Source organism: Vigna unguiculata, chromosome 7, assembly GCF_037176805.1.
Source record: "Vigna unguiculata cultivar grain cowpea cultivar isolate G323 ecotype 2 chromosome 7, ASM3717680v1, whole genome shotgun sequence".
Taxonomy (NCBI): domain Eukaryota; kingdom Viridiplantae; phylum Streptophyta; class Magnoliopsida; order Fabales; family Fabaceae; genus Vigna; species Vigna unguiculata.
Window position 1 is genome coordinate 28930821 of NC_140798.1, and position 18659 is coordinate 28949479.

The 18659-nt window shown below is 36.5% G+C and overlaps 2 protein-coding genes across 2 annotated transcripts; one reads left to right on the forward strand and one right to left on the reverse strand.

The window, feature by feature from the left end:
* The first annotated feature begins 3002 nt into the window (after positions 1 to 3002).
* LOC146884755 (uncharacterized) lies at positions 3003 to 6414 on the forward strand. Its single transcript, XM_085676018.1, has 3 exons — positions 3003 to 4160; positions 4278 to 6347; positions 6397 to 6414. The coding sequence occupies exons 1-3, from the start codon at positions 3003 to 3005 to the stop codon at positions 6412 to 6414; spliced, it is 3246 nt and encodes a 1081-aa protein (XP_085532144.1).
* Positions 6415 to 17012: 10598 nt separating this feature from the next.
* LOC114190843 (monothiol glutaredoxin-S11) lies at positions 17013 to 17741 on the reverse strand. Its single transcript, XM_028079889.2, has one exon. It carries the CDS (start codon positions 17547 to 17549, stop codon positions 17244 to 17246), a length of 306 nt encoding a protein of 101 aa, XP_027935690.1. The 5' UTR covers positions 17550 to 17741; the 3' UTR covers positions 17013 to 17243.
* Between the last annotated feature and the right edge of the window lie 918 nt (positions 17742 to 18659).

Below are 18659 nucleotides of genomic sequence, written 5' to 3' on the forward strand. Positions count from 1 at the left end.
ACAACAGCATTACGCGAGCCATATGAAACCCAGCAACACATCCATCACACAGTTGCCAGAAATTTTGAGCTCCACCCATGCTGCAACAACACTAGTAGACGGTCAACTCACAGGAGCAGATCCAGTCTCCTTCAACTAACCCACATACTTGCCGAAGAAAATTGATCCTCCATGGCACCGATTCTTAACCGGAGCAACAAGTCGCACGTCGTCAGATTTTGTCACGCAACTTGAATCACAAAGGTGTGAAAATGGGTTGTGGCTCGCAGGTTAGCGCACTAGCTCGTCAAAACGGAGCGGGCTAGGTTGGAATTTGCCAGCACATTTTGACTTGGCCCTCCTAGCCCGTCCATGGCATGCCTAGCTCGTTTGTTTTTATTTTTTTACTTTTTAAATTAAAAATAATTAAAAAAATTCAATTTTCTTTATTATATTATTGCGAAGATGTAAATACGCAATACTATAATAATTTAAATCATGAACACTTACAAATTAAGTTCCAACTATTATTTATAATATAGTAATTTAACATGTAAATGTAATAATTATTTTAATTTATCTAATTAAAAATATTATTTAGTCAATTAGAAGTTTAGAAAATTTTTATATGATTAAATATTTATTTATAAGTATATATACAAAACAAAATTATAAATAAAAAAAAGTGGTGGACTAGCCCGTGAGCTCACCTTGTGTCGTGACACGTTACAATTTTTGGCTCGGTTTTTGTTGGCGAGCCACCCCGACTCGACTCATTTTTCGCAGGCGAAAAATGGGTTGGCCCAAAATGGATCGAGTTGGCCTATTTCGCCATCCATTGTGAACCACCATCACTCCTCCTTATGCACTCGCTAAAGATCGTCGCACCCTTAGCCTTCACTTGCCTCATCAGAGAGCGTCAACCACATTGTAGATCCATCACACACATATCGTAAAAAATGCAAGGTCTACCATGTGGAGATCCACGAATGTAGCACATAGATGCGCACCTATCATGCTTCACTAAAATAGTCATAGATTGTAAGTTTTCCTCCGCACAAATGTTGGAAAACGCATGTGAGCCACCACGACAACCATGGAAACAGATCGCACACTACGTAAGTCCATATCCACAAGCTACACCTCGCAAAAACCTGAGTAGATATGCAAATCGTAGAACACCTCCTCTACACGCGAGCCGCAAATTGCGACTCAAACAAATCTCAATCGCACAAAACAATTATGAAACATACCAACATAGTACGATCCACATGAGCACAAATCGAAACCTCATTTGCATATCTAGGAGCACACTCGCCTGAAAACGCGAACTCATTATGGATGCAGCACGACTCACAACCCTTGTATCTCCACGAATTCCGTTGCAGACCCACCATGCCAACATAACACTAACAATGATCTTTGCATCAAATTTATCATTGCAACTTCAACAAACAAGGATGATTCATCAACAAGGAATTCATATTTTTTGTTGTGGAAGATTAGACTAGACTGCAACCACAAAGCATACTCAGAAAATCCTATAAAACCAAAAAACTTTAATACCACTTGTTGGGAAAAACGCGTCATCAATGAACAATATCACCATCTTTACCCCCGAGAATCACCTTACCAATAGAGAAATAAGATCAACTCAAGAATATAACGTGAAAGCTCCATAGTCAGAAAAAAAAACCCCGACTGTTATCTAATGACAACCAAAGAATAACACTATGTGAAAATGTTTACAACACACACAACTTCCCCATGTCTTTTGATCCCATGTACACTCACACCCTTCAAAGCAAGAATTTAATCCAAACGTCACAACACTCTACTACAGTAGTATAAGAAAAGTCAAATACAAACTTAAAATATTTTTGATTATGACAAGAAACACCGTAGACTTAGAGTCCATTATATCACTCATTCTCTTGCTTATCCTAAGTGACGTGGAATTTTTCAAGATATATTATTTTTACCAACTCAACACATTTGATCCATAATATAACCAATGTTCTTGCCGTACCGATCCCGTTTGAACACCGAGAAGCAATATAGCAAGTCACTCTAAGGAAAAAGTATATTTGTCTTCCTCTCCTTCCTTGCCCCTTATACCGTCTTGCCTCCATGTCCTGAAGATCCTGCCCATTATCCGAGTTGGTTCCGAGTCATGGGGGATCGCCTATCGTGATGGCCTCTTCCCGGGTATCCCGGGGTCGTGCTTCCACGGTTTTAACCTCTGGAATGTACAGGAAATGAACCGTTTGGTATCCTTAGTTGGGCCGATCTACTTGGGCCCATAGATCGGGTTGGACTTGGGTGCGCCAGGCCATTACACTAACCCTCCGAGCTTTCGGACAATTTTATTGGGAGATAAGGTCGCCACATTTCCCCTGCGCGCGTGAGTCCCTGTCTTTTCCAGACACTTATTCCCTAACCAATAAATGAGCGCCACGTGGGCCATGTTCTAGAAGTTTTTCAACTGCTAGAAGAGCTTCAAGCCTTTTCCCTCTCAAACGACAATATTTTACGACCTTACTTGAACATGATCTGTTCTATAGGCTCGTACCTCTGTATCCTTAAGTTCTAAGGATACAGGAACTCGGTACGGCAAGAACATTTTGGCGCCTACCGTGGGGTCAGGTAATAAAGATTCCCCCGACCCCAGAAAAAGCACGATCTGAGATACAATGGTCCAAAGTCTGGAACACGGGTCTAACTATCAGACAAATCATGCGCAAAACGCCCCTCCGGAACCAACCGCCAAGGAGCTCTTACAGCAGATAATAGAATTGAGACGGGAAAACGAACTCATCCGACACAGAGTTGATGAGGCACATCGGCGTGCAGAGGAGGTTAATGCTGATAATCTAGCAGCACGCCGGGAAGTGGCGAAAACTAGAAGGCAGATGGAGGAGACAATCTGAGGGCAAGATGCTTTCCAGCGCGCAAATGGCGATTTCTTAAGACGCGTGCAAATCAGGGAGGAGCAAGAAAGGAGTAGGTGGACAGAGCTCGTTATGCCGGAGGAAGGTTACCCACTCTCTGCTGCTGTCATGGCCGAGGTCGTCCCTCAACACTTCATCATCCCAAAGATTCCCTCTTTCGCAGGGAACTCGGATCTCGAGGCACATCTCAAGGCATTCAATGCACAGATGTTGGTCTCAGGAGGTAATGATGCGGTGCGATGTAAAGTGTTCGTGGGAACATTAGCAGGCACGACTTTAAAATGGTTCGACAGTTTGCCACGTTCCTCAATTTCATCCTTCGCTGTGCTCGCCCGAACGTTTGTGGAGAGATTTGCCGCTAACAGAAGTAAGTTGCCCAAAATGGCTGATCTTTTTGACGTAAGGCAGAATCCCGACGAGACTTTGAGAGAGTATTTGAACCGTTTTTGTGACGCGTGTACCAACATCTCGAGCCCGAACGAGGAAATATTAGTGGACGCATTCGTGAAGGGTTTGCGTGCTAATACTTTCAGCGAGTCCCTAGTGAGGATCCCCGCTTTATCTCTGTCGGAGATCCGATCTCGGGCCACCACACATATAGAGGCAGAGGACGTAATGAGGCATAAGCGTCGTCAGGAAAAGCGTGCGAATGGTGACATAAAGCCGCGAGATGTTCGGCGTACCTACGAAGCCTCTTTTTCCAAGAAAATAGACAAAAGATACTTACCTTACGTTGCTAGCGCTTCGCTCTCCAGACTCGGGCGAGGAACGGGAGCTAAACGGAATTCTACGAGAACCAGGACTCATGCAGAAGCTTTGGCGGACAAAGACATCTCGAAAGACCTTAAATGGCCAGACCCAACCAGCAAGATCCTCGGTAGAGACATCAAAGAATGGTGTGAGTTCCATCGGACATATGGGCATCACACCAAGCAGTGTGTTACCTTGGCCAATCAGTTACACAGGTTAAGAGGAGGATCCCTCGGAGGAAAGCAGAAGCGAGATGGCGAGAAACATAAAAAAAAGTCCGAGCACGTATCGTCCATCTTCGCAGACTTGAACACTATAGCGAGTAGATTCTTAGGAGGAGGACCAACCTCCGCAAGCAGAAAAAGGTACGCACGAAGCGTGGTAATGACCGCAGCCCTCTTACCACGTAAGTCCACACCCGCCATCTCATTTAGTGAAGAAGATCGGACTGACGTTGTCGCACATGAAGATGATCCAGTGGTAATTTCTGTTATCGCCATGGGACGATGGGTCCACCGGATTCTGGTGGACCAGGACAGTTCGACAGATGTGTTATTTTAAGATGCATTCATCGGATTGGGCGTACCGCTGGAACAGCTTCGGCCATTCGATGGAGTACTGGTTGGATTTGCGGGAGACGCTGTGGAGGTCAGGGTATATACAAATTTGCGAACGACCTTCTCGGATGGAGAAGCCGCAAAGACGATAATTGTGCGATATATAGTCGTGAAGGCACCTTCGTCATACAACATTCTTCTCGGCCGACCGTCACTGAACCGACTAGAAGTAGTTGTATCCACTTCTCATCTAAAAGTGAAGTTCCCAACGGACGCAGGGCGAGTCGCCACACTGAAGGTTGACCAAACAGTGGCGAGAAAATGCTATGAGAATAGTCTGAAGGTGAGAAGGTCCATGTATGCCCTCTCCTTGCGTGGCCCTCAGGGAGATAACTTTCCCGATCTCGACCCTCGACTAGGCGTGGAGGACAAAAGACCTCAACTGGTAGGAGGGGTGGAGGAAATTAACTTGGGCGACAACAAGAAGGTCAAGGTAGGAGGCGGTTTGGACGCATCGATCCGGACCGAGCTGGTTGGAGTTCTTCAGAGAAACAGTGTGATCACTCACCGACTCAATGTCGACCCTAATGCTAAAGCCCGAGTGCAACGCAGGAGGAAAATGGCACCAGAAAAATTGGTAGCAGTCAAGGAGGAAACCAAGAAACTCCTCTTAGCAGGACATATAAGAGAAATCCAATACCCAGAGTGGTTGGCAAATGTAGTTATGATACGCAAATCAAATGGAAAGTGGCGGATGTGCGTCGATTTCTCTGACTTGAACGGTGCTTGCCCAAAGGACTCCTATCCTCTGCCAAACATCGACATGTTGGTTGATAACGCCTCGGGTTGCGGTCTCCTAAGCTTTATGGATGCTTACTCGAGATATAACCAAATCGGCATGCACCCGGAAGACGAAGAAAAAACAACATTCATGGGTGAAGCAGCTACTTATTGCTATAAGGTCATGCCTTTCGGCCTTAAGAATGCTGGAGCCACCTACCAGCGCCTAATGGATCGGATTCTCAAGCCATTACCCAGGCACAGGGTGCAGGCGTATGTGGATGACATGGTGGTCGCATCCAATACGGCCGGTGCACATGCGGCAGATTTGGAGGAACTTTTCGACACCGTCAATAAATATGGTCTGAAGCTCAACCCAGACAAGTGCATTTTTGGAGTAAGGGCAGGGAAGTTCTTAGGTTTCTTGCTTACCGAAAGGGGAATCGAGGCTAATCCGGATAAGTGTTCGGCAATCATGAACATGAGGAGTCCTACCAACGTGAAGGAAGTACAGAGGCTGACAGGCCGAATCGCGGCCTTGTCCCGTTTCCTCCCGCGAGCTGGAGATCACGGGCATTCCTACTTCGAGTGTCTCTGCAAGGGAAAGGGTTTCCAGTGGACCGATGAGTGTGAAAAGGCGTTTCAACAGCTCAAGGAACAGTTGAGTTGCCCACCGATTTTGTGCCGACCCATACATGGGAAGCCTCTAAAACTATACATCACTGTCACAGACCGAGCTATAAGCGCTGCCCTAATGCAAGATCAAGAAGGGGACCAGAAACCCATTTATTTCGTCAGCAAAACACTCCGAGGAGCAGAGGCCAGATATCAGAAGATTGAAAAGGTAGCACTGGCTGTGCTCTTTTCCACACGCAGATTACGCCACTATTTCCAAGCACACTCAGTTTCGGTGATGACCGATCAACCCATAAAGCGGATCCTTCAAAAGCCCGAAGTCTCCGAACGACTCGTGAAATGGGCGATTGAGCTCTCCGAGTACGACATTTCGTTTGAACCTCGCGACCCGATCAAGGCCCAGGTCCTATCTGATTTCTTGGCTGAGTTGACATCATCGCCGATGCAGAAAGAAGAGCTAGAGGCGAGTTGGATACTATCGGTCGACGGAGCAACGAACTCCAAAGGAAGTGGGGCAGGAATCATCCTGGAGGATCCGCAAGGGGCTTTAATCGAGCAGTCACTACACTTCGCCTTCCGAGCTAGCAATAATCAAGCAGAATACGAGGCCCTTATAGCTGGGATGCTACTCGCCAAGGAGCTCGGAATCCATAACCTTTTGGCGAAAAGTGATTCCCTGTTGGTCACAGGACAAGTGTCGGGCGAGTATCAGGCGAAAGATCCTTTGCTATCTCGGTATCTAGAGTTTGTCCGAACTCTAGCTGATCATTTTCACTCTTTCAACATCCGCTCCTAGCTGGCGAAGTCGAGCCTCAGTTTCGTCAGATTTTCTCATTGCTTCCTTCAGCGCGATTCCAAGCTCTGCCGATCTTGCCTCTTCCTCTTTTAGTCTCTTCTTCAAACTCTCATAATCAACTAGCTCGGCATTTAGCCTGGCTATTTCCACTCTTGCAGCAGACACCTCTTTGGTTTTCTTTTCTTCAGTCACACTCATCTGGTTCAACTTTTTGCACAAAGCGATGGTGGACACCTCGGCCTTATGAAGAAAAGCACAGATGTCTTCTTGGACTGAGGAGAAGTCTTGATTCAGCAGACACTGCAAGTCACCTTCAAACACATTGTGCGCTAAGGAGTGCGACACGTGTTGATAGGACGAATCCCAAAAACTTTGACCACCACTACTTGATCCCTCGAGGTGTAGCGGGCCAATGGATGAGGTTGTCTGCTCAGGTCGGGACTGGGTTGACGTCGCCATGGCTTCGGTAGTGGCTCGGGTGATCAATCCTCTTTTTCGACGTTTAAGCCCAGATTCAGAAACAGTCTCCTCATCGTCGGAAGGAATCCGCAGAGTTTCGACTACTCGAGCAGAAACTTCACCTACAGCTGGACGAGGCAGGAGGGGTGCACGGATACTCTTCAGACGCCTCGCCAGATCCTGTTTGGACATGCCCATTCTTGACTCTGCAGGAGAATATAGCAAAGTCAGGGAGGTCAACAATAAACAAGCGAAGAAAACAATTATCCGAAAATAAACCGATGTAAAGCTTGAGGTTAGCTGGCTGGTATTCATAGCTCAGCACTTGTTTAGTTTCAAAGACAGTTTTCAACTACTCCAGCAGCAAGCAATGCTCTCGCTCTTGCGGCTCGAGATCTCCGAGCTGTCTCGCCCCAATAATGTTCGGTTGCTGAGTCCAGTACAAGGGAAAACCTTCCAGCAGGTCGGGTTTTTGGGGCAACGCTTGAACTTTCAGAAAGGAGCCCTTAAAGTTCTTATAGGATGACTGAAACAGGGTCAGGAGACCTCTACCCCCCACACCACTCACAGAAGACCACACCTTTTTTGTTGACTTTTTCATCTCAAAAAATAAAGAAACAGTTCACGCTTGGAACTACCCCAAAATGTGTACAGAGGATGTGGAAAGCTCAGATGAAAGCCCAATTGTTAGGGTGGAGTTGAGCAGGGGCTACGTTCAGCTCGGTTAGCAAGGTCTTCTCAAAAGAACTCAAAGGTAACCTCAGACCAACCTTAGAAAATAAGGTAGAGTAGAAAAAACAGAAGTGCCCCGAAGCCAAATCGGCCTCGATGTCGGCACATACAGGCTCGTCTAATCCGTAGCGAACCACGGTAACGTCCGCCTCGTTACTCTGACATAACCTCTGCCCTTGACGAAACCGATCTATCACTTGGTCAGAGTTAAGGCTCGACACTTCCTGACGGAGTTCTAAAGGCGCCCAAGAATACAACTCGTCATAGGTCGTCATCAGTTCGCTCGAAAAAAAACTCTAATCAAGCACTCCAACCTAGGGATCCCCTCGCACAACCAGAAACAACCGGAAAACCGCTCAGAAAGGTAAAACCAGAAAACCACCCACTAGGGCAAAACAACCTCTAGAAACCACCAAAAATGCGGCTTAGAACTAAGTGGTGTTATAGTTAAAGTAAGTATTTTTAGAGTGACACAATATTACCTATCCCAAAACTCCGGCCAAAGATTGTCATAGCAACCCTAGAAAACTACACCTTTACAAACAGACAAACCCAGCACAGGCGAAAAATGCGGAAAGACGAAAAAACAGACAAACCCAGCACAGGCGAAAAAATGCGAAAAGACGAAAAAGCAGACAAACCCAATGCAAGCAAAACCTCGGAGAAATGACGAAACAAGGAGGGAAATAAGATACCTAATAGAGAGCAGAACAAAACACTAAGTTGGTGAGGAAAGGCGTGGCGGCGCAAGCGGTATCGCGCAAAAAGTGAAGAGGAAGAGCGTAAGAGGAAGAGAAGAGAAAATGAAGGGACGCGGTCGTAAAATATTGTCATTTGAGAGGGAAAAGGCTTGAAGCTCTTCTAGCAGTTGAAAAACTTCTAGAACATGGCCCACGTGGCGCTCACTTATTGGTTAGGGAATAAGTGTCTGGAAAAGACAAGGACTCACGCGCGCAGGGGAAATGTGGCGACCTTATCTCCCAATAAAATTGTCCGAAAGCTCGGAGGGTTAGTGTAATGGCCTGGCGCACCCGAGTCCAACCTGATCTATGGGCCCAAGTAGATCGGCCCAACTAAGGATATCAAACGGTTCATTTCCTGTACATTCCAGAGGTCAAAACCGTGGAAGCACGACCCCCGGGATACCCGGGAAGAGGCCATCACGATAGACGATCCCCCATGACTCGGAACCAACTCGGATAATGGGCAGGATCTTCAGAACACGGAGGCAAGACGGTATAAGGGGCAAGGAAGGAGAGGAAGACGGATATACTTTTTCCTTAGAGTGACTTGTTGTATTGCTTCTCGGTGTTCAAACGGGATCGATACGGCAAGAACAACCAATAACATAATACAATATTTCATCTTCTTTCTCACATATAGTCTCCTCCTCACTTTGTTACCAAACAAATTTCACCTACCAGAAGATCATGTAGATGTCATGTCACTATGCAACACACTAATGAGATTGGTTTATACTCACCCAAACCATATTCAATTTTGGCATTAAAGCAATGAAAGATGGTTACTCCCTGTTATACAAATCTTCTACAAAATATAACACATACCTTTTATATATTCCAACTTTTTTACTCAGGTTGTCTCTTTAATTTTACTTTTCTTTTAAATGTATACTCACTAACATGTATTTGTCTTCATTAGTTATACTCCAACTTTGGTTTTTCACGGTCTTCATAAATAAATATCTTTTAGAACAATTCTCTAACTCCCTTTCTTCACTTTTTCTTCCAAATTGATGATAAATTAATAAAAAATTGAATTATAATTAATTATCCAATTCTTCTTGTTTTAGTATCACCAAACACTCTAAGAAAATATATATTTGGCATAAATGAAAAAATGACACTAAAAAGTAAAAATCAATGTTAAATAGTTATTAACATCGAATTTGTATCACATGCGTGTGAGATTCTAAAATCACAAACACTAATTCATTGTATCAATTTTTAATTTTTTTTTTAATTAAAGAAGATTAAGTCACTAAATTGATCTTTAAAATTAGCTACCATGATTTTGACTATCAAAGAAAAATGGTCACTAAAAATTAGCTACCTAGGTTTTGGCTACCAAAATGACTTAGTTTCTAAAGTGATATCTAATTAATTAGTGACCAATTATAATTTTTTATTTATAATAGTGATTATTTTAGTAACAAATAATTTTTAATTTTATAAGGTGGTATTTAAATTGGTCACTATAATAATTAATTATTTTTAATTTCTATAATTGATTTCTAATTGAGGATTTTCTTGTAGTGACATCAGTTTGACAGACGCTAATGATAATAACTTTAAAAGGAATATTGTGCAACAACTTTGCATTTAGCAAAAATGAAACACAAATAAAAATTTGTAGTAAATAAAGGAGATGAGTGTGGCTTAAGGACATAAATATGGACGAAGGACATGTGTATAAATGAAGGATATGAGAAGAAGAATGTGATGAAGAAGATGAGAAGAAGATATAGGTGAAGATGTGTGTGCATTAAAAAGATGAGTGAATGAAGGACACTATAAGTAAATGCCTCATTAACAACAATTTTAGTGACAAAAATTTTTAGTCACTATAGTGACGTAAATGCCAATTTACAAAATAAAAAAATATTGATTACTAAAATAGTCACTATTATGAATAAAAAATTATAATTGGTTTCTAAATTGATTTCTAAAATTTAGCTATTCAGGTTTTGACTACCAAAGAAAGTTGGTCACTAAACATTAGCTACCAAGGTTTTTGCTACCAAAGAAATTAGTTTCTAAATTAGTCTCTAATTAATTAATTACCAATTTAGCGACCAATTATAATTTTTTATTCATAATAGTGCCAATAATTTTTTACTTTGTAAATTAGTATTTAAATTGGCTACTATAATGACTAACAACTTTTTCTCACTAAAATTAGTTGTTAATGAGACATTTTGTTGTAATGGAAGATTAATGTGGGTGAAGAGAAATGAATGTGGATGAAAGATATCACTGTAAATAGATTTATGAATGTAAATGAAAAAGATAAATGTGATGAGATTCATATAAAACTCCAAAGAGAAAAACAATAACTGAGTAAGTGTCATATTTAATTTTAGACCTTTAAATTAAAAATAATTTACGATTCACATTGCTATGAACACACACAAATTCATAATATATAATTGATCATCAACTAAAAAAAATTATTTATCAAAGAAGTTAAAACTAATTTTTCATTGTTTTAATTTTTTAAAATTAACCTTTTGCATCACATTGGAGTCAATTTAAGCAACTCTATTAACATCCAACATTAAGCAGACTCTATTCGTATCAACAAAACCTACTCTATTAACTTCCAACATTAGGCAGACTTTTAACGCTAATCTTATACTAACAAATATATTAATTTATTAAACATAACTTTTCACTTTTTATTTTTTATTTTTTTAAAGAAATTATCTTTTGCATCATGTTAGAGTAAGTTTTTTTTTAGGGTTAAATATGTTTTTGGTCCTTCAAGTTTCAGCGAAATTTGGAATTAATCCCTCATCAAAACTTTTGACCAATTTAGTCCTTCATCTTTCAAAATGCGTGAATTTAGTCCTTTTAACCAAATTTTGGTAAGTTTATTTGACGTTTCAATCGCATTTCATGATAGTATTTAAATTATTTACATTGTTTGACACATTTTTGCTTCAATGTTAACTTAAATACTATCATGAAATGCGCTTGAAACATCAGATAAACTTAACAAAATTTGGTTCAAAGGACTAAATTCACACATTTTGAAAGATGAAGGACTAAATTGGTATAAAATTTTGATGAAGGACTAATTCCAAAATTCACTGAAACTTGAGGGACCAAAAATATATTTAATCCTTTTTTTTATAATGCTATTTTTCTTTTATTTCCAAATCATTCAACTTATTCATCTTCTCCATTTGATCTCTTTAATTCATGTAAGTGGTATAATTTACATGAGAAGAATTTTCAAGCCTCCGTAATACAATATATTATCAATTATGCAAGATGAAAAATAACAATCTTAAGAGGAAGGTAACAATATTCCAAAAGACAAAAGAGAGAATATGAGAGAAAAGAGAATTCTTAAATATAAAAACTTTAGCAAATAAATAAAAAATATTAATCAAAGTTTCATTACAATTTGTTTTAGACCGAAGTTTAAGATAACCAGACTTAGAAAAAGATATATACGATGGGTCATGGTCGAAAGTTGAAATAGGTCAAAATGATGGAAGGTCAAAACGAACCAGGATGAGTTAGAGGTTGAAAAGAGTCGAATCAAATTTCAGATCGACTCATGTCGAAGATCGAGATAAATCGAAGGTTATGACATACTAACTTGAGTCGATGGTCATTGATTGACTCAGGCTAAAAGTCAATGCGCTAAATACAAATGAATATATTTTCCCTTTTTTTTCATTTTACTAAACGAATATGCCATTGGATAAATAAAAAAAAGAAACATTTATACATTCTTTGCCTTTCAAAATACAAAATAATTGATAGAAAAGTAAAATTTAAAATGAAAGTAGTTTTAAGATATAAAATATTAGATTTGTATGAGTTACACACAAAATGAAAATGAGATTAATAGTGTCATCTTAAATTATCAATGGTGTTATCCTCAATTTCAACATCAGTATACTTACTATCATATTTAGTATATTTACATTTGTTTATCTAGTTTATATGTAAAGCTTGCTTATAAAAGACACAAATATGTAGAAGTTAAAATTATTACACATAAAAAAATTAGGTGTTTTTTAATCTTTAGTATTTTATTTTTGTTTTCTTATTAAAAAGAATCTAGATTTTAGTTCTGCAATTTTGCAATAAAATTTGTCGTAGTTACTAAAATTAGAAGAAATCATTGACATTATTAACCAATCTAGATTTTTTTTTTTCTGGGCTTACATTTATAAGACGTTGATTTTTTCTTTGAGTTTTTATAAAATTCACATTTTAATTAATATTTTATTTAATTGTAAGCAGAAGAATATGTTTCCAATAATATAAGTATATTTTTTTATTTTTATTAGTATCACATTTCACTATAATAAAAATCTTAAATAAATGTAAAAAACTAATTAGTCACTATAATAATCAATTTAGATACGAATTTATAAACTAAAAATTATTAGTAACAAATTAGTTTCAAAAAATTATAGTATCACATTTCATTATAATAAAAACCTTAAATAATGATCAAATTTAGTGACAAAAAATAATTAGCCACTATAGTGACCAATTTAAATACGAATTTATAAACTAAAAATTATTAGTAACTAAATTAGTTTCAAAAAATTATAATTGGTCTCTAAATTGGTAACTAAAATAATTTCTATTATGAATTGGTCTCTAAGTTGGCCACTAACATTAACAATCTAGATTTTTCTACCAAATGAATTGGTCACTAAATTAGTCTCTAATTGATTATTTAGAGTTCAATTTAGAAACCAATTTCTTTGATAATCAAAACCTAGGTAACTAATGTTAGTGACTAATTTAGAAACTAATTCATAATAAAAACTATTTTAGTTACCAATTTAGAAACCAATTATAATATTTTGAAACTAATTTAGTTACAAATAATTTTTAATTTATAAATTAGTATCTAAATTGGTCATTATAGTGATTAATTATTTTTAGTCACTAAATTTGGTCATTATTTAAGTTTTTCTTGTAGTATTTTAATTAATATTTTATTTAATTGTAAGCAGAAAAATTTCTTTCAAACATATAAATATATTATTTTAGTTTTATTAGTATGCTCATTACTAAAAAAACTCATATTTCCTGTCAATTTCATTTTGAAATTCTTTTCGTAGGAAATATTTATAAATTTTTGTTATGAAAAAAAAATTGCAAGAAATTGCTGCCAATTTTTTGCAAAATATTTTGTATAAAACACTTTTTACAATAAATTTTGTAAGAAATACTTATGAATTTAATAATTTTGTAGGAAATAATTACCCACAAAAAAATTACCTACCAATTAAGATTCTTAAAAAAAATAGCAGAAAAAAAAGTGTTTTCTTACAATTCTTTTTAACAAATTTGAAAAAAAAAATTCATATAATATTAAAAATTTTAGTAGTGCCTCCAACGAAGATATTTTATGAAATTTAGAAATTAAACTATTTACAATCTTTTATAATAAAAATGGCACAAGGTTTAACGATAAATTTTTGATGTCGTGAAAAATAACAAATTTAAAAAATTCATAATTTTTAAAGAATCCATGCAGCTGGTTTAAGCTCACGTGTCATTGTTTTAAGGTCATAGATATATAATTTATTTCGAAAAATTGAAGGATTAAAAAGTTAATTTTTGAAAATTTAAAGATAATAAGGTATCCTAAATTTGGAGTACTAGAAGTAATTTTAAGCCTACACTAACATACATGTGTTGCCTTTTTTCTTTTATCAAATTGTACACATCTTTATTGTATTTTTCGTAATTACTTTTTCTTTTTGTAATAACTATATCGTCTTTTATTTTTAAAAAGTCATAATATTATGTAAAAAAATATCTATTTTTTAAAATAAAGAACTTATTTAATTTTTCAAAGTAGTAGTGTACAACTTAAATGTGATTGACTTTTTTAACATAAACTTAAGGCACTTATTTTATAAATTATAAAAGAAAATTTAAATTAAATGAAGAATGAATATTTTATTATTTAGAAGTTATAAAACTTATAAATTATACAAACCAAATTTTCTCTTCATTTATTACCTCTTTAAATATAAAATATGTGACTTTTTGTTTGAGTTTTCAACTAATTTTTATAATTTTTTTCAATCAAAGTACACAAATTAGAAGACAACAAACTATAAGACAATATGATCTCATCATATTTACTTTTGGTAAGATTTTTCCTCTCACATCCTTAATTTTCACATTTTTCTTGTTGCATTTATGACTGAATTTTTATTAGAGGTGTCAATTTGGCCTAGCCCATAGGGCTTGGCCTTGGCCATGTAGGCTAGGACCAAAAAAGTCCATGTTGAAAAAAAGTCCCATCAAAGAAGTTCACAGGGCCAAAAGCTCTACAAAAGTCTTGTGGGTCAAGACCGACCCATGGACTCTAATCTTAAACATGAAAAATATATTATTTTTTAAAATATATTATTATTTGTGGGACAGGCCCGACGATCCAGACGGGCCCGACGACCCGGACGGATCCAACGACCCAGACGAGCCCGACGATCTAGACGGGCCCAACGACACGGACAGGCCTGGCGACTTGAATGAAACCGATAACAAGGATGGGCCAGACGACCCAGACGGGCCCGACGATGCGGCTAGGACCGACGACCTGGACAGGCCTGACAACTCGGACTAAAGAGGCCTTGGGGGCTGGGGCTTTGTTTTGGCCCCCTCATTTGGGGCTCCCCTAAAATGAGTTTTATGAAGAGTGGGTCAGGACTGGCCCATGGACTAAGGACCAAATTGACACCTCTAATGTTTATGCTTGCAATTAAGAGTTGAGTTGAATAATAAATCAATCTTTGTTATTTTAGATTCATAGTGAAATTTTGGGTTTATTAATCAGATTATGTGAAAGCATGTCAAGACTTCACTAGTTTTTTTAAGTGTTTGAAATCATTTCCATGAAGAATATTCAAATAAGGTAGAAATGATAATATTGAGAATGGAAACTTAAAAGCTTTTAAACCCTAGGATGTTCCAATGTTGGATTGAACTTTATTGTTGAATTGAGATTTGAATCATTGAATTTTGATGATGAAATGAGATTATTGGTTGAGACAATGTGACTATGAGATTAAATTGTATATAGTTGTATATAACTTATAACTATATTTGATTTACATATATCCTTGATTCAGTTAGATTCATTAGATCAAATTGAGTTTTGATGATAATTTAATTTTTTAAACATCTGAAGTTATTATTTTCAATGTTATGTTATTTATTAGGTGACTAGTTTAAACTTATGTTATTTAGGTGACTATTAAAATAATAGATAATATAGAATACGTGTGTGATAACTAAAATATTGTAGTTTTTTATTTTTTATATTACCTCAAGTTTTTTAATTAACAGTTATAGTTGTAATTTATAATTTTTAAATTAGCAATTATTTAAAATTTTGATTTTTTTCAAATGTCATACTTGTTAGTTGTATAACAAAGAAAATATAATTGATAAAAGGTGTTCAATATAAAAAAGTAATGATTTATAGACACAAAAATGTGTATTAATTATCTATTATATACTTAGAAAGAGAACAAAATAGGTTTATAAATTATGCTATGTGATAAGTAAAAAGAATAAAAAGAAAAAATAAATATATAAGATATAGACAAAAATAATGTGTCCATGAATACATTTTCATTTTATTATATAAATAATAAAATGATTTTTTACAAATTAAATTTTGATAATTTGTTTTACAATATGAAATGGTATTTTTTTTAAGTAGATTTCATTTTTTTTATTTGTTTATATTTCAAAATTACTTTCATCTCATATCATAAAAAAAGGTTAAATATGTTTTTGGTCGCTCAAGTTTCAGTAAAATTTGGAATTAGTCCCTCTTCAAAACTTTTGACCAATTTAGTCATTCATCTTTAAAAATACATGAATTTAGTCATTTTAATTAAATTTTGTTAAATTTATATGACGTTTCAAGCGCATTTCATGATAATATTTAAATTATTTACACCTAATAAATATTATCATAAAATACATTTAAAATGTCAAATAAATTTAATAAAATTAGGTAACAAAAACTAAATCCACACATGTCTAAAAATAAAGAACTAAATTGATATAAAAGTTCGAAAAGGAACTAATTCCAAAATTCACTAAAACTTGAGAAATAAAAACATATTTAAACCTAAAACAAAATTATCAAAAATATGATTGTGCGTGAGAGAGGACGACGTTAAATACATTAAATACGATGGTGAATATTAAGGCTGCATGTGGGGTGTGTTATGACGATAAAGTAACCATGACCTTTAACAGACATGGTCACGTAGCAGATTGAGACAGACAAAACCACAGTGCGTTTGCATGCCATTTAAGATTTTTTCTTTTTATGATGCGCACAGATCTTTACCTCAGAATATTTTCTTTACAAGGAAAACCGGACACTCGTATTCAAAAGCAAGTGTTTGCAGTTATTTTCATGTTACGAGGATGACTTCAAGTTTACTGAATAATAATGGTTACTGGTTATAGAGATTGTAGAAACACCGAAAAAGAAAGGAGGCAGAGAAGTGGTCGAGATTTTTCTTAGATTCCCATAAAGGGTTGCAACTTTTCAGATATGCTTTTCAGATCACCACCATCATCTCTCATTTAATTCTTATAACCAAAGTTTGCCAAGTTTGGAAATAACACTATGTGCCTTTATATTTCAACAACACAATACAACTATAAATAAAACATGATTAAGAATAATTATAACATTACATTTAAATTATATAGCTAATAAAATGCTAGAAATTAACTACTTGCAACACATGCATCGATGGTGCTCATCATTCGAGCCATATATATATATAGTGCATGCTTATTCTTCAAATCAAGGTCTTAATCTGCATGTGTGGAGTCCTCTTTAAGATAAAGATCGATATGGTTTGAGCATTTTAGTGAGTGAACCACTGAGATGGAGGGACATGACCTCATTGGTGGACCCCACAAGCGTCCCTCCGATGAACACTGCTGGAACAGGTGCTGAGCAACCCAACCTAGTTAAAGCTTTCTCCATTTCCTTGCCTTCAGGGTCTTTGTCTATTTCATGGACCACAGGGTCCACTCCAAGTTCTTGGAACAGAATGTTGACTGCATAGCAGAGGCAACAAGAGCTCTTGGTGAAAACCACCACACCCCTTTCTGCAGACAACCTGATAACCTTTTCCATCTTGATAACACTCACAAAATTCTCTCCGGTGAGAAAAGAATCTCAAAATGTGTACAGTTTTTCAGAATAAACTATGGTGGTGATAACGGTTGAAAATATTAAAAGTTGAAAACCAATAAGATCAAATCCGAAATGAATTTGATCTAATGGGTCTGAAGAGGAGATGAGGGTTGATTGAAATAAGGTGGTGTGGTAGAGGGTATTTATAGGAAGAGATAGCTTAGGGTATGGTATGGTATGTTTGAAGAAAGAAGAGTTTGAAAAGAAAGATGGGGTGATGCTTTTTAGATGCCCAACTAGATGTGTGTAACTTTAGACTGAACAAGTTGGAAGACATCATTTACATGCATATGCTTGATGAATTAGTAGACAGGTTATGACAGCATAACCATATTGCAAAGGAAGGTGCATATAATATCTTCCTACGATTAAGGGAAATTCCTTGTGTCAGCCGTGTACCACCATCAACCATTAGTGGCCTTTTCTGACTATATGGCGTAATATTCTGCTCTGAATATGCCTATAGATTTGTAAATCTTTCTCAATGTTTTGTCAAATTAACTCTTCACCCAATCTTTTTTATTACTACATTGGCCTTCACCCATTTAAATAATTAATAACAGACAATACAAAATATAATATTCTATGTAGTGTTTCAAAAATTTTCAAAAAGAAATATATATATATATATATATATATATATATATATATATTTAATTATCTAGGAGAACTACAAAACACAGATACATAAAAATATATACATTTTATTTTCTAACATCTCAAAACCCTTCTGACCTCACTCTTGCTCGCTTCCAATATGTGCATGATCGTCTATTTCCGTGTAACATATACAATCTTAATATGTGGATACCACAAAACAATAAAAACAAAGGGTAAGCTAGTTGAAATTAAAACACATAATATCATCACCATCATCTCAAGTCAACAATTATCATCAAGAATCTAATGTCTATCTGACAATCATCTTAACTCAACTTTCATGACTCATCCACATCATAAACATCTAACTCTACTTCTGAAAGACTCATACATTAAATAGATTTAGAGACCTTGCACCTGGCATGACTCACCTCTATCTCTTAGGAGCTA